This window comes from Ornithorhynchus anatinus, chromosome 1 (assembly GCF_004115215.2).
Source record: "Ornithorhynchus anatinus isolate Pmale09 chromosome 1, mOrnAna1.pri.v4, whole genome shotgun sequence".
Lineage (NCBI taxonomy): Eukaryota > Metazoa > Chordata > Mammalia > Monotremata > Ornithorhynchidae > Ornithorhynchus > Ornithorhynchus anatinus.
In genome coordinates, this window is record NC_041728.1 from 54,004,652 (window position 1) to 54,026,445 (window position 21,794).

General features: G+C 41.1%; 1 protein-coding gene across 9 annotated transcripts in view; it reads left to right on the forward strand.

Annotated features, from left to right (window-relative positions):
• The window catches only part of UNC79 (unc-79 homolog, NALCN channel complex subunit), a 169,684-nt gene that overhangs the window by 43,954 nt on the left and 103,936 nt on the right, over positions 1-21,794 (forward strand). For all 9 annotated transcript variants that reach the window (XR_005659965.1, XM_039911870.1, XM_039911872.1 and 6 more), the window contains 9 exons: positions 674-729; positions 1,406-1,535; positions 4,334-4,398; positions 9,732-9,820; positions 12,641-12,681; positions 14,712-14,740; positions 17,879-18,108; positions 19,267-19,438; positions 20,187-20,417. Coding sequence is in view for 8 of the 9 variants with exons in the window: in XM_039911870.1 (XP_039767804.1) it covers positions 674-729; positions 1,406-1,535; positions 4,334-4,398; positions 9,732-9,820; positions 12,641-12,681; positions 14,712-14,740; positions 17,879-18,108; positions 19,267-19,438; positions 20,187-20,417 (1,043 nt within the window). In the remaining variant the exon portion in view is untranslated. The remainder of the gene's footprint in view (positions 1-673; positions 730-1,405; positions 1,536-4,333; positions 4,399-9,731; positions 9,821-12,640; positions 12,682-14,711; positions 14,741-17,878; positions 18,109-19,266; positions 19,439-20,186; positions 20,418-21,794) is intronic.

The following is a 21,794-nucleotide window of genomic DNA, read 5'->3' on the forward strand; positions in this document are numbered from 1 at the left end:
TAGCACTTCTGTATTTTATTTCATTCATTCATTCAGTTGTATTTATTGAGCACTTACTGTATGCAGAGCACTGTACTAAGTGCTTGGAAAGTACAATTTGGCAACAAATAGAGATAATCCCTACCCAACAATAGGTTCACAGTATAAATCTCTGTCTCCCCCGCTAGACTGCAAACTTAATGTGAGTAGGGAATGTGTCTGTTATATTGTTATATTGTGTTCTCCCAAACACTTAGTACAGTGCTCTGTTCACAGTAGATGCTCAATAAATACGATTGACTGAGTGGCTATGGGACACTTCCCAGCCTTGAGCTGATGACTTAAAGATGAAGCATCCATTTCTAAGCTTTTAGCATTTGCAATTGAGACAGGCATTTCCTATGCTCTTTACATATGGATTAGTGCAAGAAAACATTACACTGGGATTCTTGATTAAAGCCCTAACGTCTTTAAAGTAGTAAGTGAAAAATAGATTGAAATAAGGCTTTAGGATGCTTAAGGGTGCTTGCATATATTCACTGGAAAATGCAAATAAACCCAGAACATCTTTTCTAATTCTATAGCTGCACTTAAAGTTATACTAGTTCAGCTCCATGTCCCGTATTATTTCTATAAGCAATTTTTTTATTTCATATTTTAATTTCATGCTAAAATGCATTTTTTTCTCTTACAGTGTATCACTGTCAATTACTGGAATGCCTCATGAAATATAAGCAAGAAGTCTGGAAAGTAAGTTTAGGGCCAATGTAGATTGCAGAATCAAACTACATGATGTGGGCAAGTCACTTCACTTCTCTGTGCCTCAGTGACCTCATCCGTAAAATGGGGATTAACTGTGAGCCTCACGTGGGACAACCTGATCACCCTGTATCTACCCCAGTGCTTAGAACAGTGCTCTGCACATAGTAAATGCTTAACAAATAGCAACTTTATTATTATTAAAAGCAAGGTTCGTAGAATAAAGTCACTGTAGGTCAACTATATTGACATTGTATTCCCCTAATGTAGATGTGCCTAAAATTCTTTCCTTAGTGGTTAATCTGTTTATTATTTATAGCAAAAATAATACTTTAGGAACACAGTGCTGACAGAATTAGTAAATGGTTGTATCTCATTCTTGGAATTTAGTTTATTACTGTTTATACTGTGTTGTCAGCAGACCAATGATTTTACACAAATTAACAAGTGGTTTTAGATGATCTTCCTTTGCCCAAACATTTCCTTAGTGAAGAATGCATTATTTCTTCTAAGTAAAAATGTTGAGGATGATGTGGTACTTGTAAATCATGAATCATTGTATGATTTCTGTTGAATTTTTTCCACTTAATTTCTCTTGTGATGTTGTGATGATTAGTTCACATCTTAATAAGTCTGTGGCATAAATACTTCCTGTCTTTTACATTAGGACTTGCTATATGTAATAGCCTATGGACCTTCTCAAGTAAAACCTCCAGCTGTACAAATGTTGTTCCACTATTGGCCCAATTTAAAACCTCCTGGGGCAATAAGCGAATACAGAGGCCTGCAGTACACAGGTAAGAACACAAGTTACTACTTTCAGAGAAACGTTATGAATACTGCAGTGACGGAGCTGGCTGATTTTTTCATGTGACATCTAGTGGGTTCAGATGGTAACAAGAGTACAGGTGTTGGTGGGGCACCAACCATTTACTAGAATAGATATTTTCAAGGGGACTTTGACTCTTTCATGTTGATATTGGAGCAGAGTGAATTACATGAAATCCTGGAGTTGCCTCTAAAAGAACATAATATAAAGCCAGAAGGTGATAAAGGCAATTGCTAGCCTATTAATTTTATGTTGGTCTCCAGTTATTAGAGCCTAAAAAGGCCAGAAGGCTTTACCTATTACCAAGGGCTTAAAAATCTCCCAATATCCAAGGCCTAAAAATCACAATGCCACTGGTAAAATGTCACTAGAATTTTTTTTAAATGATATTTGTTAAGTGTTTATTATGTGCCAAACACTATACTAAGTGCTAGGGGAAGTACAAGCATATCACGTTGGACATAGTTCTTGTCCCAAGTGAGGCTCACTGACTTAATCCTCATTTTATGGATGAGGAAGTGAGGCATAGAGAAGTTAAGTGACTTGCCCAGGGTAATAGAGCAGACAAGTGGTGGTTGAATAACTCTTCCTTGGGACGTCTCTTCCTGAAGCAATGCTAGAAAGTTCCAAAAGTCATGGAAGTTGGCACTTGCTGTTTCTTTTCTAGCTCAGATTATAATTATAATAATGTATAATAGTAACAATGATGATGATAATTTTGGTAGTACATGTTTCCTATGTATGTGCCAGGCATTGTGCTAAGCTCTGGGATAGAATCAGTACCATCAGATCAGACACAATCCTTGTTACATATGGGACTTACAGTCTGGGGGAGGGATACCAGGTATTGCATCCCTATTTTACAGATAAAAGGACTGAGGCACAGAAAAGTGAAATGATTTGCCCAAGACTACAGAGCAGGCAAATGGCGGAATCAGAATTAGAACCCATATTTTCCTAGCTCCCAGCCCTGAGCTTCTTCCACTAGGCCAGGTTATTCCTCATTTCCAACTCTAGCCATCAAAGCCTATGCAGTCTATACAGTCAATTCAACAGTTATGCTAAGCTGAGATACAGGGGCCTTGCTTGCCTTCCTCAGTCTGTGTGGGATTATCTAACGTGCCCAGATCCTGACTGGAAAAATTGGCTTCCAGAGTAGTCAGAATAATGTGACTCATTCCCTAACTCACGACTCACCACTTTAGGTGCTTCTGCCCATTAATTTAAGTCTTGTGTGTTTTTCTGTACTGATTTGGGATCATATGAAAATGAGATGTATGGCCAAATATTGTCTGCTGTACTATTAAGAAGCAGCAGGTCCTAGTGGTAAGAGCACGGGTCTGGGAGTCAGATGGAGCTGAGTTCTAATCCCAGCTTTGCCATTCCTCTGCGGTATGACCTTAGGCAAGTCAATTAACTTCTCTGGGCCTCAGTTACCTCATCTGTAAAATGGGGATTGAAACTGTGAGTCCCATGTGGGACAAGGACTGTGTCCAACCCGACTTACTTGTATCCACCCCAGCACTTGGTAAAGTGCCAGTCACATAGTAAACAGCTTAACAAATACCACATTTATTGTTATTATTAGTGCTGATGGAGGGGGTTTCCCATCAGCAACAATGGAGAAACCTAGGTTATGAGATATCAGGACCTAGAGCCTGCTCAGAGCAACTCATTATATTATTAGTGGCTTGTGTGGTGCCACTTTCACTCTCTTGTCCCTGCCAGGCGTGTCTCCTCTGGGGTGGAAAGTGCATCGACCAGAAAGGCAGGCAGAGGTATAGCACACTGTGACAGGCATGTGTGGTCTTCACCTGCAGTCAGCAGAACTGGGCCTACAACTCAGGTTCCAGTATTACTAGTAACATTCACACTGAAGCAACAATTCAGTGGCTTGGTATCCTGAAACCGTCAACTGATGCATTTCTGAAGGGTTTGCTGAAAATGATGCAAGTTGCGATTAAACATGGCATTATAGATTTCTATCCTAGTAGGTTTTCAGAATGTCGAGATAGCTAGGGATAATAAATAATGAGCTCAAGGTAATGAACAATGAATACACACCATGCCTTGAATTTTGATAGGCAAATAAATAAAAATAAGCACTGACTCATTGAAGGAGAATGTGGCACCTTAAATGTTAGATCTTCTGGAAACTGGATCTTTTCATTTTTCTCATTAGAGAGGGAGCTTGCAGTGCCACCACTGTGTCGGTCAGACTTCTCTCTCTATCTCAAACTTCTCTGAAAGGATTCCTAAAGCAGTTTCCTGACATCCAATTTATGTTGGAGCTAAGAGTCTTCGACGCAAGCCAGATGGCCAAGGGTCAATCTGGAAAGGGCAGATTTAATGCTGCTGGGCCAAGGGTAGCATTCCTATTGGGCAAGAAATTCTGTTCCCCAAAGTGGATATGGAAAGGAATGGTTTGCTTTTGATTGTCCAGAAACAGCCCTACTTCGTGGGGGTGGGGTGACATTGATTGCCTCGCAGTGCTTCTGGAACCTCCAGGACATTGTGCAGCATCCAGCTTTTCAGTCTGGTAACCCCTAAGGAGAAAGATGATGTGATTGTTTTTGCTTTTCTCTGTTTTTCAATTATTTATTTTGAAATGATTTTAATATACCCTGAGGCCTTTTAGTGAAGGGCAGTTTAGAAATACACTTACTAAATTAATACATTTCTCTCAAATGATGCTTAGTATTTTGTATCTTGGGGGTAAAATGAATTTGGTGATTGGATTTTCATCAGCTGTGCTTTGCTTTACAGCTTGGAATCCCATCCATTGCCAGCATATTGAATGCCATAATGCAATTAACAAACCAGCTGTGAAGGTACTGTTTCATTTGACCTAGTGCCATATTGTTCTGCCAGTAGTCACATGGGAAAATTACTTGGAGCCTGAGGAGAGAGCCTAATTCCTACGAAATGGAGCAAATTGCAATCACTCTCCTCTATAATTTGGAGGCCTGTGGCCTGAAGATAATGCATCATTTTAGAAGCTAAGACTCAGTTTCAGGTTTAACAGTGTAGATTTGGGGGTCATTTGCATGGAGGTGGTAGTTGAAGCCACGGGAGCTGGTGGAGCTCCTCAAGGAAGTGAGTGTATATTGAGAAGGGGAGGGGGTCCAGAACAGAGCCTTCGATGACCCTCACTGTTAGTGGGTGAGGGGCAAAGGAAGTGCTCACAAAAAAGATCGAAAGGATTTTATTAGAAGGGTATGCGGAGACCAGAATGACGTCAGAAAAACCAAAGTTAGATGGTGTGTCCAAGAGAAGGCAGTAGTCCATGATACTGAAGGCAATTGAGAAACCTTAGATGAAATAGCATTCCTTAGATTTGGTGAGAAGGTCGTTGATGACCATGGAGAGAGCCAAGGGGGTGAAAGCAGTATCGTAGAGGGTTAACATAGCTGGAGAAGGGGAAATAAGGGAGCATGTGGAAACAACCCTTTTGAGGAGTTTGGACATTAGATGAGGTGATAAGAGATTGGAGCAGTGAGGCCCAAATCAAGTTTTTTTAAATTTTTTTTAAATAGGAGAGGGCTGATATAAGCATATTGGAAGGCAGAGAGAAAGGAGCTATCGGAGCATGAGCATCAGAGAGGATGGTGTTCAAGGAGGAAAGAAGAGTAAGAATAGGTCCAGGTATTTAAAAAAAAAAGTTGGAGAGGGAGTGAGGAAAGGGAGGCGCAGACAGTGAGAGTAGATTTTGAAAGCAGGCAATCTTCCCTTGAGAGAAAGCTGAAAGGATGAGAGAGTGGCTAGAAATGTAAGTGGGAGTTGAGGAGGCAGTTTCAATTGTCAACTAAGTAGTGGATAAGGTTCTCTGGGATGATAGAGGAGGGAGGTGGTGGCATCGGTTGTTTCACTGGGCATGGGGAGCATGCAACAGGTGCCTGTGGTCTGTCCTGGGGGAATGATTCAGTAGACAGGGTGTGAAGGGGTGGATTGTAGAAGGTTTTCAGTGGGAAGAAAATGGGCAATAAAAGTTCCCAGAAGCTTTTCATTGTTGAAGGAATTGTGATTTAGCAAGCTGAAAATCCATCTTGAAGGCCTAGCCACAAGGAGCTAACATTTCAGCTTAATGTTAAGTTTTGCTGCCCTTCTGTCACCACATTTGCCTTTTAAAAGCCCACAATCCGTCATCTTCAATCAGCAAAGATAATCTTGAACTTCCAGTCTCCCTCCTATTTAAGCCTATCTCTGACCCCAGCTGAGATTCCTGAACTGGTTTCACTTCAGTTTACTGTGATATTATCCAGGTGATGAAACCTCCTTTGAACATCTGCCTGATTTCCTGCCAGGTGCTCTATTTGGCACGAAAAAAGTTTGAAATCTACAAAATTCTGTCACCTATCTTTGAGGTTTCTGAAATTTTAATAAATCTTTGGTTTGGAAGCTAGTTTCAGGTTAAACTTCTAGTGTCATTTAAACAATAAAATCTAGATCTTACCCTAAAAAGGACTACTCCATTCGAATGTTAGAACACACATGCTTCTGAGAAGTTTTGAGCTGCAAGGAAACTAGGTGGGGAATATGGTTCTAATAGTACACAAACCCTCTTATTTTTCAGTTTTTTTGTTGGAAGTGGTTTGCGATTTTGAAAGGCAAAATATGCCAATTTCAGGAAACTGTTTTCTGTTGGCAAACATAGGCCAGGATTCAATAGCCAAAAATTTGGAGACAATTCTCTTTTATATTGTACTCTCCCAAATGTTTAATACAGTGCTCTGCACCCAATAAGCAGTAGATGTATATGTTGGATTGATCTGTTTGTCTTTGGAGACCTAAATATAGCCTTTCTTTATAGGGTTCTTGAGATTTAGAGATTGACATTCATTTCACCAGTTCTGTTTTTCTTTTTTAATTCACAAGCTTTAACTTGGACATTGCTTGTATAAACTAACATCTTAAATTCAAGGGCCATTAGCTCAATAATGTTAGATGGTGTAATTGTTGATGGAATTATGTAAGACTGAGCACACTTTCTACAATTACATTAAAAGCCATCTTTGATACACTAGAAATCTAAAGCATATTTTTACACCTCTTCAAATAGGGAAACTGAAGGGAGACTTCCTCTTCTCAGATTTCAAAATCCTGATACGGTGCCATGTGAGGGCCTTGGAAACTTTGCTTCACGTTTTTCTCATGGCGGGCTGACTTCTCGAGACCATGTCCTAAACCAGGGATAATGCTCTTAACAACCACAAAAAGGAACTGAAGGACAAAAATCAGGGACTTTTCCCCTGAAAACGGAACTTTGATTTGCATCCAGCTGCATTTTAGAAAAAGGTCTGGCATATGGAGAAGGCAGATTCTAAACCGTTAACTTCATTTCTGTAAATCAGTGTTAACTCTTTCTCTTAAACTTGGAATCTGATCTGATCAGTCTTGTCAACTCCACAGCTCTGGTGTCAGGGTTTTTTTTTGAATGGTATTGTGCTCTAACTGTGTCAAACCCTGTTCTAAGTGCTGGGGGTAAAGGCGAGGTAATTAGTTTGGATGCAACTGAGCAGGTTGGCCTAAATCTTTTTAGGGTATCAGCCAACTTGGGGGATCTGGGAATCATTGATAGAGCCCTTAAATCTAGGGGAGCCTCTTGGAATCCCCTCCAGGAATGAATTGTTTCAAACTCAAAACCTTTACTCGTTGATCATCTGTGTTGCCAGAACTTTGTGTTGGACTGTTGATAGGGCCGACTTTCTACCCAGATGACTCTGCATTCAACTTGCTGCAGATTTTTCAGTTAGATTGAGAGATGAGCTTGACGTGCTAGCATTGAGTAGTGAATACTGCATTTTTATGGTGATAACTGTGCCTTTACTTAGATGCATATCATTAAACTGATTTCAGTGGAAATCATGGCTCAGTGACAAAAGTTCAGCCTTTGTCAAATCCTTATCAGTGAAGTTTTGTGGAGTGTTTCTGTGTACCGGTTGGGACAGTTTAGGGCTTGGAGGGTAGTTATTTTGATCCAGGGGCTGATTATTGAGGCCGGGGCAGAGAGGCATCTAAAATATGGAAGTGCAACAATATAATGGTCAATATCTTCTATTTGTGAAGACATGGCCCACAAGGTTGCCTCAAGAAAATGTGAGAAAATGGCAAAAATATTGTACTGAAATTCATTTATTTATTAGTAGCTCCAAGTTGTGTTTTTCTTTTTGAGAAACTCCAGGGGGCCTAGACTCTTTTGGAAATGTTGATTATGATAATGCTGTCCAATTGTTTCTGATGATTTGAAGAAAAACAACTGTTTAAAAAGAACATTATTGAAATGATTGTATTGCCTTGAGGCAGAAGGAAAAGTCATAAAAGAACAGTATTAGGCACATTAGCTGTGCAGTCGAGCATGGAAGGGAGTTGCTTGTTGAAGAAATAGGAATAGAATTCAGAGTGACCTTGAGAAAAAGTCTAGAAGAAGATGAAATTCATTAGGCAAAAGGAGAAAGGAGATTCCTTGGGCAAGGAACAAGTCTACCAACTATTACATTGTACTTTCCCAAGAGCTTAGTAGAGTGCTCTGCACACAGTAAGTGCTCAATAAATATGATTGATGAAACTATTTTAAATCGAAAATGCCTATTTTTTTTTCAGAAAAGTACTTTCCTTTTTTTTTTCATCCTGGGAGAAGGATCTGGAAAAAGCTTAGTTCCCTTATTTCACTAGAGCTCGGAGGACCACCAGCCCATTCCATTGCTCGGGTCACCTCTGAACTGTTTGCCTCTGGAGACCCAAGCAGACCTGACAATCCAATAATCCCCCGAGGGATGAAGGAGCTCTGTGCAAGGGGAGAGATATGAGGAAGGGGCTGGAGATGGGAAAGTTGTGAGTGAGGTACCATTAATTTGGGCAAAAAATAATGCAACCTGAGATGAAGTGATGGGAGAAAACTTCTAGGTAACAGTTCATCGTGGGCAGGGAATGTATCTGTTTATTGTTGTATTGAACAGCCATCAACTGTTTATTCATGCAATCATTCAGCTGTATTTATTGAGCACTTACTGTGTACAGAGCACTGTCCTGTGAGCTTGGGAAAGAACAGTATAACAGAGTTGGTAGACATGTTCCCTTCCACAGTGAACTCACAGTCTAGAGGGGATTTTATAGTCAAGAGGGGAAATGGCTGGAAGAGCACATAGAAAACAGGAAATGATTTGTGGGTGGTAGATTTCAATGGAAAATGAAGCATTCTTAAAAAAGCAAATATGCTATTCAGATGAACTAACGCATACAATATGCAAGGGCTTGGAAGAAATTCTACTATTCTCAGCCTTGAACAGTCTCTTGTTTAAATACAAGATCTAGTTTTGGACTTCCTGTCTTAAAATCCTGACATACCTTTTGGACTACCTCATGGTAGTAAAAGGGGAGCAGAAGATAAAAGGGAAAGGATGTGATTCATTTCTGGAATGGGACCTTTGGGGTACTGAGTGAGGGTCACATAATTATCTTGACTACTCTGTGTCCCATGAATAAACATCGTCTCCGGCACACAGTTTTGGTAGAATCGTGACATAATGGCTGCAATGACTAACTCCAACTATGGCTCCAAATGATAACTGAAATGTTTGATGACATAATAATAATTGTGGTATTTTAGTACCAAGCCCGGTAAGCAAGTGCAGGGGTAGATACTGTGTAGTCAGATTGGATACAATCCCTGCCCCCCATGGGTATTACAGCCCAAGGATTTGCTGAACCTATGTGACACGCATCTTAAACCTGAATTTGCTGATTGAGGCCAAATCTAAAACCTTGCTTTTCTTTCTGCTTCCATTTTTTTTTAATCTCTGAACTTTTGTTCGTACTTTCCTGTCTTAATAGTACCATGTAAGAGAGGATCACTTTAAAGAGAGAACTGCAGTGCCAATGGCATGTAACAAATGTGGGGTCTCTTTTTTAGAATGATTCAGTGTTTCTATTTTTGAGGGAAGGATTTAATCTAATTGTCAAAATCCCAACTAACTGAAATGAAGGGATAGAAGAACCCCCTTAAATTTCAACTCTCTCCTGGGAAAAGTGGTTGAAAGAAGAATTATTTTCACCTACTCGTTTCCCTTCTCTGATTCACTTGGGTGGTATCGTTTTCTCCGGTTGATAAAGGAAGTCAGTAGAGATGGAGAAGAGTTCACGCTGTCTTTCTTATTTTGTTTTCCAGATGTGTATAGATCCTTCCCTGTCGGTGGCTTTAGGTGATAAACCACCCCCGTTGTACCTCTGTGAAGAATGCAGCCAAAGAATTGCAGGGTGGGTAAAATAATCCACAGAACAAGAGAGGGAGCATGGGGAAGGAAGGGTAACTATGAGAAGAGAAATAACATCATTCTGATATGAATTTTGGATAGCAATATGTTGTCAATGACATTTCTCTTCAGTGTGTTTATAAAGGTAGCACATGGGGATTGTGAATCCTCATTTAGTAGTTCACCTTCTTTCACCCTGCAGTCCACATGTGGATGAACTGCACTGCAGCTTTATCATCTGGGCTCAGGGAAAGATGCTGGCAGTTGGGGACCTTTTCCCTCTCACCACAGATTAGGGTCCTGCTTCAGCCTGAAGCCTGAGCTCCCCAGTTAGATTCTGTCCTCAAAAATCTACCCTGAAAACACCATTGCTCACTCCAAATAATAATAATAACAATAATAATAATTAAGTGCTTACTATGTGCCAGGCCTTGTTCTAAGTGCTGGGGTAGATACAAGAAACTTGGGTTGGTCCCTGTCCCTTGGGTTGGCTCACAGTCTCAATCCCCATTTTAAATATGAGGTAACTGAGGCCCAAGATCACACAGAATACAAGTGGTGGAGCCAGGATTGGAACCCATGACCTTCTGACTCCCAGGCCCATGCTCCACCCACTATGCCAAGCCATTTCTCCTTAACCCATCTCCTCTCTCCTGATAAGCCGTAAATGGATCTGGCCTTTGCTTTATGACAAATGGTGGGAAGAGGGGACTGCATGGAAGGTGGAGAGAATCTTCCCTTGACAGTTTTATGAGTTCCAAGGCTGTGAGGGAAATCTTCCAGGGGTCAGTGAACTGAGATACTTATATTTCAATCAGTCATTAAAGACGTTAGGCTGGGAGCTGCCTTAAGAGCTCTGGGTCAAAATCTCCAGATGATTTCCGTGGCAGCACAAGAACAGGTAAACGGGAGCCTCCATGCCTTCCTTTTTTTTTTCAAGAGTCAGCAAGGAGGATGGGCCATACTGGGTGGATGACTAGCTTTGCAGGTTAGATGTTGAAGGCCGATTTTAAGACCATTAAGGGTGCTCAGGTGATTAGCAGTGTAGTTATGATTGAAGGGAAACAGTTCTGTGGTTGACTGGAAGCAGGTGATCTGTGTGATTGATTTGGCAAAGTTGCAGATTTACTTTAAAATGGTTGTGGTATTTAATAATAATAATGTTGGTATTTGTTAAGTGCTTACTATGTGCAGAGCACTGTTCTAAGTGCTGGGATAGATAGAGGGTAATCAGGTTGTCCCACGTGAGGCTCACAGTCTTAATCCCCATTTTACAGAGTCTGGAGCACAGAGAAGTTAAGTGACTTGCCCACAGTCACACAGCTGACAAGTGGCAGATCTGGGATTCGAACCCGTGACCTCTGACTGCCAAGCCTGTGCTTGTTCCACTGAGCCATGATGATTTAAGTGCTTACTATGTGTTAAGCACAGTGGGAGTGCTGGGGTCAATGCAATACCATCAGATCAGACACAGTCCCTGTCCCACATGGGGTTCACAGCGTAAGGGAGAGGGAAAACAGGTATTGAATCCCCATTTTGAAGATGAGGAAAGTAAAGCACAGATAAGTGAAGTGACTTGTCCAAGACCACCCAGCATACAAGTTGTAGAGCTGGGTTTAGAACCCAGACCTCCTGATGCCCAAGCCTGCGGTTTTTCCTCTACCATGTGGCTTCTCTATAAGCAACCAGGTGAAGCAATTACATTTAACCAAACCAGTCCTAGTTAAAAGTGATCCTTGCTAAAACTCCAAAGGGTAAATTGAACAGAAGTTGTGCCATCCAAAACTGATTTGTAAAGTTTGCTGATTCATTCAATAGTATTTATTGAGCGCTTACTATGTGCAGAGCACTGTACTAAGCGCTTGGGATGAACAAGTCGGCAACAGATAGAGACAGATGAGAAACCTGGTTGTGTTAGGAGGGTTCGAGGTGTGGTCCAAAGGGATGGGACTGGGAAAAGAGTGTAAGATTAGAGGAGGAAGAGGAAAAGGAGGGAGAAAGGGAAAATCGGAGGGAAGAACAATGGAGGGGAAGAGGAAGAATGGGTAGAAAGAGGGAGAGGGCAAAGGTGAAGATATAAGAGGAAGCATTCACCAACTTCCTCCGTCACTGCTGCTTTCTCCACTGTGTCAGGATCTCCAGTTGATGTAGCTACCTAGAGATCTCTGGGTCCTTGGGCCCAGAGAATGCCCAGCCCTGAACCAACAGCTAACTAAGTGGCTGAAGCCACTGGAGAACCCGGCCCACATCTATTACTGGCAGCCGGAGACCTGGGACATGTAAGGTAGCCATGTCCCTCCATCTCCCATTTCATTCATTCATCCAATCGTATTTATTGAGCTCACACCATGTGCAGAGCACTGTACTAAGCGCTTGGGAAAGTACAGTATAGCAATAAGCAGATGCATTCCTGGCACACAGCGAGCTTACAGTCTTCTACCCCAGCTCTGTTCTCCGCTGTGTAGGGAGGGCTGAACTTGTCATGAAGAAGCTAAAGCAAGGGGCAGATCAGAATTCCCCAAATTTGGAGTCTGTCACCTTAATTGGAACACCTGTCGCCTTCACGGGTCCTGTGCTTATTTCACAGTAGCAAGTCAGTTCTTTTAAAAATGTCTTAATTTCCTCGGCCAAGTTACCATCTTCAAAGTTTCATTTAAAAAGAACTGAACAAGAAGAAATGATTTTTATTCACCCTCTAACTACAGTGACATAATAAAGAAGTTTTTGTTAAATCTTATTCTAGTCATAACAGTGTAGCATGAAAAACATTCCGTTGGAATATTAAATGTTTAAACTTAAATGCCATGTATGTTCTTTTTTGAAGGGATCATAGCGAATGGCTGATAGATGTTCTTCTACCACAAGGTAGGTTTACTTCATGAAGCCAGCAGACACAACCGATGACATTCAATTTCTGATTTTTCTCTTTATTTTCCTTTAGCAAGTTACCGATGAAGATATTTTATTTTATAATCTGAAATAGGCGATTTAAAAGAATCTGAGATCTCCAAAGGAGGCATTTAAAAAATTTCCTTTCCTTGAAAACAAATTCAGCTATTCTCCTTTATTATGATATTAAATGTAAATGTGTTAGGTTATGCCAAGTAATTGAATGAAGAAATTCCTTTATTTTCGTCAGTCATGGTAATTACATTTGGATTTATTTGCTTGAATTGAACGCTATATTCTCTGTCTTTCATTTAAGGGTAAAACTATAGTGCAAGGCAAAGCTTTAGCTCTCTTTCCACCCAAGCCAGTTGAGGGCACGTTCCTTAGCCTCTTTCTTTGGCCCTTCAAAGAAAGACATTATTATATCATTATTGATAAAGGAGCATGGTGTACTTGCTAGAGCACAGGCCTGGGAGTCAGAAGGACCTGGGTTCTAATTCTGGCTCTGCCACTTATCTGCTGTGTGACCTTGGGCAAGTATCTTAACTTCTCTTTACCTCAGTTCCCTCAGCTGTGAGTCCTATGTGGGATTGGGCACTGTGTCCAACCTGATCAGTTTGTGTCTACCCCAGTGTTTAATACAGTGACTGGCACATAGTAAGTGCTTAACAATACCACTGAAAAAAATATGAAGAATAAAGAAACAGAACTTGCTCTCCTGTCCAAGGGAAACCCTACTGAAACCCATGTTTTTCCTCTAAGAATGAAATTCTCATTAATTTATAGCAAAGCTCTGAACAGAAGGTAGAGTCACAGAGATAAATAAAAATATGACTTACAGTTTAGACTTGGAATATATTCTTCAGACTGCGATGGCTGAAAATAAAATATGAGTATGAATCTTGAAATGATGGAACAGATAGTTAAAACAAATTTTTCAATATCTAGAATAAGGTTGCATAGGTATGATCCAGGTATTATTACTTGATCCTTTAATTGTTTTTTTCCTTCTTTTATATGGTATTTGTTAAGCAATTTCAAGCAATGTTAAGCAATTTGTTAAGCACTGTCAAGTCCAATTTGAAGTGCTGGGGTAGACACAAGTTTATCAGGTCGGCACAGTCCCTGTACCGCATGAGGCTCACTGTCTAAGTATGAGGAAGGACAGGTCTTAAATCCCCATTTTACAGTTGAGGAAACTGAAGCACCGAGAAATTGAGGGAAGTGGCAGAACTGGGATTGGAACCCAAGTCCTCTGGCTCCCAATTCTGTGCTCTTTTCCGTAAGCAACGCTGCTTCCTCATAACAGGTACCTGTCAATCAAGGGTATTTTGTAACTAGGATAAATGCAGGGAGGGCATACTGATTTTGTAAATCAGAGCACAATGCACTGCAATGAGCCGTTCTTGAGATTGCAACTTGAGGGTTGATAGATGGATCAGATCAAGAGCACCATGTTCACTGAAGGCTAAAAGTATATACCATTTAATCATATATTCTCTTCCTTTTTGCCTTTCTTCATTAGTTGATTAAATACAGCAAATGAAAACCAGAGTCCCCATTTTAAATACATTTTAGGTAATAAACAGTATAAGAGCTCAAGAAATGAATTTATTTTTTGACCCAGGACTATTTCTTAATATACGCAGATTACTGTTAGTTATCCAGCTCATCCTTGTAAAGGAACCTGATTATATAATGTTTTCTGGCTTGCAGCATGGAGAAAAGGGATAGGCTGGCCATTTTCAATGTCATTTTTTGACGTTTTTGCTTCAGTGCAGTGTTATTTTTGTACTTTATTGTGTGACCATAAGAATTGAAGAACTAAATCGAAAGATAAAGATCAAAAGCTTGTCAATTTACTAGATGTGTGATCACAAAATGAAAAATTATTGTGATTTTGGGGATGAATTCTGGGACATATGTGTTTGGTAAAAATTAGATTTCCCAGGTTGCCTAATATGATAAGCTGTCTTTCTCTGCTGATATATGTGTTTCCCTTCCAGCTGAGATTTCTGCTATATGTCAGAAGAAGGTAAGAATAAACCATCTGTGTGTTGAGGCATGATCTCATGTGCCTGTATGTAAACTCATTCCATTACTATCTGCTATGTGATTCATCTTTTGTTACTCTGGTTTCCAGCAGGTAAGTAGAGTTGCATTTGCAAAAAGGAAAAAAAATGTAATTTAAAATGCAAGATTAATTAGTGTTTGCTCAATATCTTCAATTCTTCTTTTGGAAATTTTACAATCCAAAATTGATATTTTCTACCTATGGTATACCTGTAAATAAGGACAGCAAACATTCATTCAATCATTTATTGAGCACTTACTGTGTGCAGAGCACTGTTCTAAGTGCTTGGAAAGTACAATTCCGCAACAAAGAGAGACAATCCCTGCCCACAGCAGGCTCACAGTCTAGAAGACGGGAGACAGACATCAAAACAAGTAAACAGGAAACAATAGCATCAATATAAATAAATAGAATTAGAGGTATATATACACATCAGAACAGGTAAAACAGGCATTAATATAAATAAATAGAATTATCGATATGTACATATATTCACAAATACTGTCAGGTGGGGGCTAGAGGAAAGGGAGTAAATCGGGGCAAGGTGGGGGAGAGGAGGAGCTGAGGAAAAGGGGGGCTTAGTCTGGGAAGGCCTCCTGGAGCAGGTGAGCCTTCAGTAGAGCTTTGAAGGGGGGAAGAGTAATTGTTTGGCAGATCTGAGGAGGGAGGGCATTCCAGGCCAGAGGTAGGACGTGGGCCAGGAGACGACGGCGGAACAGGAGAGAACGAGGCACATTGAGAAGGTTAGCGGCAGAGGATTGGAGTGTGGGCTGGGATGAAGAAGGAGAGAAGGAAGGTGACGTAGTAGGGGGCAAGGTGATGGAGAGCTTTGAAGTCAATGGTGAGGAGTTTTTGCTTGATATGAAGGTTGACAGGCAACCACTGTAGATTTTTGAGGAGTGGGGTGACGTGCCAAGAGCGTTTCTATAGAAAGATAATCCTGGCAGCAGAGCGAAGTATAGACTGAAGTGGAAAGAGACAGGAGGTTCGGAAATCAGGAAGGATGCTGATGCAGTAATCAAGTTGGGATAGGATAAGTGATTGTACTAATGTAGTAGCGGTTTGGATGGAGAGGAAAGGGTGGATCTTGGCGATCTTAACATCATGTTAGTATGTGTGATATAGTCCTGGGCAAATGCTATGAAAATAAATTTAAATCAACTTTCAGTGAATGGAGTTCAAATTTGACATTCAAGCCATGGCTTTTATGCTAAAATGACTTTATATCTGGGTCTAGATATTCCAAGATGGGTGTGATGTATGGACACTGCGAAAACACCGCTCTTCTCTGTGTTTTCACTTGTATGCATAGATTAATACAGTCTTCCCACCAGAGAATCTTTTTGTCTTGCTTTCTATCCTCTACATTGTCCCTTACCTCATTCATTACTTCTCAGAGCAAGTTCATTGGCTATTTCATATCTCTGTCTCCCTAGGTTTATCTACCCCATCTATTGTCTGATGAAGGCTAGAAAATAAATGACTTCCTAGAATCTAGGCTGGCAGATGTTAGTTACTGGGTAGAGCCCATCAAGTGTTTAAATTGGAAAGCTTTTTGTGAAGCAGTTAGTTGATACAAGAGCTGCTCATTCTTTAAGAATGGATTTAAACATATGTGAACCTTGGCATGTCCATGTTAGCTAATAGTTGCTGGACCACATTTAGACATACAAATTCCAATTGTAACCCTTAGAGCAGTGCCATACATTGAGTTAGCTCCCAAAGTACTTGATGATAAATCCTGGAAACCTGGCTTCAACCTGTGAGCGTTTCTTTCAAGTGATATGAGGGAGGAGCATCTGTAGAAACATCTTGGGAAATTTTGCCCTTTCAGAGTATCTTTATGAATTTTCAGATATTCTGAAAATGGGACAAGATAATTCAATAGCTCATAAGCGGGTAAGCCACCCTCTGTCTAGTATAATAATTGTGCTACTTAAGCACTTGCTCTGTGCTATATTCCCGGGTAGATATGATACAATCAGATCGAACGCAGTTCCTTTCCCACTTGGGACTCACAGTCTAAAGGTGAGGGAGAACAGTTATTTCATTCCCATTTTACTGAGGAGAAACGGAGGTATAGTAAAGGTAAGTGACTTGCCTGAAGTCACACACAGCAGGCAAGTGGAGGAGCTGGGATTAGAACTCAGATCTCCTGTCTCCTAGGTCTGAGATTTTTCCAATAGGCTACACTGCTTCTCTGGCATGCTAACCTCTTTATGACATCAAGCTCCAAATTAAAATGAAGCTTTAAAGAATGTGATACTTATATTACTTGTTACATGTTCAGGAGAGCTGGACCTACCTCACATGCCAGAGAGTACAATACAACAATATAACAGACACAATCCATGCCCACAACGAGCTTTCGTGACTAGTGACCTTAGTGTTCGGTCCCACCCAAGCGGAAGCTTCTGACATCTGGTGGGGTCTGACAGTCCACTTCAGCCCACTGACTCCCCCAAGTGCTTAGTAATGCTTAGTAAAGTGCTGTGAACACAGTAAGCACTCAATAAATATCCTTGATTGATGATATGGGCACTAACACAAAGCGAGAAGATGAGGGGGAGAATATCCTTCTTTGCCTTTATAAACCAGATAGTTGAGGCTCTCCAACGTGCAACTAAATGTCTTACTTATCCATGGATACTTCCACCTATTGTCGACCTAGAGGAAATAAAGGTGAATTAAAATCTACTGGTTTTAAAGGTTGGTGAAAGGGTTTACTCAAATTTAATTACAGATTAACATCTGTTCAAAATTGGGATTTTTTTTGGTTTTCTGTTTTTAAAGGATTTAAAATTTCAGCAGAGAAAGAAAGAGTATAGAAATACATCGAAGAGATTTTAATCTTGACTTTCTCCGTGGCTCATTTAAATAGTTCCTAAGTGCATCCCTGCCATTGACATTTAAAGCCTATGTTTTTTTTTTGGTTAATCAAAGTATTCTGAAATCTTTAACTTCTAAAGATAATTAACATTGAGGTGATAGTAACCATTTATTTTTTTAAAAAGTATCAATATTTTTGCCCAGGTTTATTTATTTTCCATTTGTTCAACTTTTCTTAGTCATTCATTTGATTTTATTTTTTTTTTCCAGAACTGTAGTTCGCATGTCAGAAGAGCAGTTGTCACCTGCTTTTCTGCGGGCTGCTGTGGTCGCCATGGAAATAGGCCAGTCCGCTATTGCAAAAGATGCCACTCGAACCATCACAGTAGTGAAGTTGGTGCAGCAGCGGAGACCCACTTGTATCAGACGTCCCCTCCACCGATCAACACTCGGGAATGCGGTGCTGAGGAACTTGTTTGCACTGTGGAGGCGGTGATCAGGTAAAATAGGAGATGAGAGGACTGGTGACCCTGAAAACCAAAGCCTTTACCTTGGGTGCTTTTGTCCAGACGTATATTGGAGGGTGACTCTGTTGATGATGAGATTCTCTCCGAACAAGAGGGGGTGGGTGAAAAAGGCTTATTTGCGACTGACAATCCATTCCTCATTGTGATCACGTACAGATTGTGCTCAAGATATGGATGTGCAGACACACAGGCCTGTTCCTCTGTTCTCAGCATAGCAACCAAATGTCCTGCCTGACCCGTATCTGAGGGGATCTGGCCCTAATGTTTAATTTCTGACTAGAACAGGCCCTTAGAGGTGAAAGAAAAATTATTTTTTTTTTTTTGTAGAATTCCTTCAAGTCTATTTGGCACTGGACTCATACTGAGTTTGTTGTGGGCAGGGAATGTGTCTGTTTATTGTTCTTTTGTACTCTCCCAAGTTCTTAGTACAGTGCTTTGCACACAGTAAGTGCTCAATAAATACAAATGAATGAATGAATAAGTGAATATTGAACTCAGGGCCTGGCGCTCATGGACCACACCTAAACTCCAAGAAAACTCCAAACTTATCCCCTTTTAAAGTTGTATGTTTACAGCAACTGTGGCTTAGTGCAACCTGATAAGAACCAGAAATTTACCATTCCACAAATATATTTTATCAACTCAGCCTTCTCTTAGGAAAAATTGACATTATTTATCACTGGCTTAGAATTAATTGTGATAGATACTACATATACCCTGTCCTCTAAAAGATTGGCTTGGCCTGTCAAAATGGGGGTTTGAAAGGCATTTATCTACCCTGCCTATTGCCTGACAGAGGCTAGAGAATAAATGACTTCTTCCTAAGGTCTGGTTTTGGGTGGGCAGGATTTAAAGAAAGGCAGTGAGGGACAAACAGAATGAACATCGGCCTGAAAGGAGGGGCTCCACAATTATCGTGTTGGGAGTCCTGTAAAATCTCTAGGCTTAGTTTCCCAATCTATAAAATGGGAAACATTGTAAGAAACAGAGGAGATTGTGAACACGAAAGGCTCTAGGCTCTTTGGAATAGCACTGCCTTATACAAATCAAGATTTTGGGTACTGAAGAGTATTTTCTGTGTATGTAGCCTTTCAGGTTAATTGATTAGAAATGATCCCTGATGTTTTACAGTTTGCTGAAAGAAGCTGAGTTTCATGCCGAGCAGAGAGAGTATGAACTGAATCGTCGGAGGCAAATGGGCCTCTCCTCTTCCCATCACTCCCTCGATAACACTGACTTTGACAATAAAGATGATGATAAACATGACCAGCGTCTGCTCAGCCAGTTTGGAATTTGGTTCTTAGTAAGAGTCTATTTTTTCCTTTCCTGTTTCCTTTCTCAATGTGAGATTCCACAGTTGTGGTATCCAAGGCAAAAATCTTTCACAGTGCTCATGTAGTAATCAATCTTTTTGCAAAGGGAGGAACATAGAAAAGCAGAGACTAGCCCTGTGTCTTTCTACAATGGGTGCTTCAAAGGAGCCTGCGTTCCAGAGGAAGTTTCTGTATTGGGGAAACTTACCACAATCTAGGCATGGTGCCACCCCTCCTTCCCTCACCACTCCTACCCACCAACACCTCTTTAGTCCCTCGGTCAGCAAGAAGGAGAGTGAAGATAGGTGAGGAAGCAATACATCTCTGGGGTCTCTTAAGGTCCCAAGGCTCAGGCTTGTGAATCCAGAAATCTGGATGCTTTAGAACCATCCAGACCCACTTTTTGGGGGGTTCATAGCTCTTTGTTGGGGGGCTTAGGCTACTCCAAAGATTGTTCACCCCCTGAAGCATAGCTCATGTGAAATCAATTCATTTCAATATAAGACAGCGACAAGTTTCATCTGTGTCATCAGGTAGGCAAAAGCACACTTTCCAAGAGTAATTTATTATTAGAAAAACAAGTATTCGGGCTTCAATTATTCAAATATTTAGGTAAAAAGGGACTTATCTGATAGCTGGATAAGTGAACTGAATTATCCAGATTTTGGCATGTGTAGATTTGACCTAAATGTAATTTACGTTTGCTGAAATTGAGTTTGGCATATGTTGCTATTTCAGGTGAGTCTTTGTACTCCCAGTGAGAACACTCCGACTGAGAGTTTAGCCAGGCTGGTCAGCATGGTCTTCCAGTGGTTTCACTCGACAGCATATATGATGGATGATGAAGTTGGAAGCTTAGTGGAAAAGCTGAAGCCTCAGTTTGTCACCAAGTGGTTAAAGACAGTATGTGATGTCCGCTTTGATGTTATGGTCATGTGCCTGCTCCCTAAACCTATGGAGTTTGCCAGGGTAAGGATAGAGTCGTCTTATTCATTCTGTGTTTGAAAGGAAGCTTTTGTGATGACAAAATCATAAGTTACCATGTCTGTTTTTGAAATCTATAGTGTGGCAAATTATTCCTTTCCAGTCATTTTTGCTCAGGGAAAGAGATTCCTAACAATGAATCAAGTTCTCTTATCCAAAGTTCCCAAAGGTTTAGGATCTGGAGAGGGGAGGAGAAGTTATCTTTGTCCCCTTCCTTGTTCTGCTTTTGAGGTAGGCCTGTTCCAAACAGGAGAATCAAGCTTTGCTCCATCTTTGTGCAGAAGGGAGCAGACCTGTGATGGCTGCGCTGTTGGCACAATCACTTAACAGGGTGATCGTCCTTTCCTACTCCTAGCCCATGGGAAGCGGCATGGCCTAGTGGATAGAACACAGGCTAGGGAGTCAGAAGGATCTGGGTTCTAATTCCGATTCCTCCACTTGTCTGCTGTGTGTCCTTGGGCCAATCACTTCACTTCTCAGTGCCTCAGTTACCTCGTCTGTAAAATGGGGATTAAAACTGGGAGCTCCATATGGGAGAGGGACTGTGACCAACCTGAGTAGCTTGTATCTACCCCAGCGCTTAGAAGAGTGCTTGACACATAGTAAGCACTTAAAACAAATACCATCATTATGCATACTCAGAACTGCCCCCAAATAGACTGGAGAACCAGGCATGTTTTCATTTTGAATGCAGTGTTATCAATCCTTATTTCCTAAGCACTTACCGTGTGCAGAGTACTGTACTAAGCACTGGGAGAGTACAATAGAGTTGGTAGAGATGATCTCTGCCCATAAAGACAGAGAAGCAGCATGGCGTAGTGGATAGAGCCACGGGCCTGGGAGTCGGAAGGTCATGGCTTCTAATTCTGGCTCCGTCACTCGTCTGCTCTGTGGCCTTGGGCAAGTCACTGTGCTTCAGTTACTTAATCTGTAAAATGGGGATTGAGACTGTGAGCCCCACGTGGGACAGGGACTGTGTCCAACCTGATTAGCTTGTATCCACCCCGGTGCTTAGTACAGTGTCTGGCACATAGTAAGCGCTTAACAAATACAAGGAGCTTACAGGAACTTGGGGTGAGGAATTGAGGGAGGGTGGAAAGGGGGGGTGGTGGATAGGAAGTTCAGAAAGTGGAGGAAGAAGGAAATTAGAGGGGAAAAGGGCAAGGAGGGAAAGGTAAATGGGCACTTGAGACCATGTCTCTTATTTTTAATGCCTTCTCTCAAGTGTCTTGAAGAGTGATCTGCATGGAGCTGGTGCCCAGTGAGTGAGCTTGCCCTTCCTGTTACGTTGTTGGCAGCTGTTTTTCCTCCGGGTCCACCGTGGCTTTAACTCAGCCTCACCAGGATGCAGGCCCGAGTCAC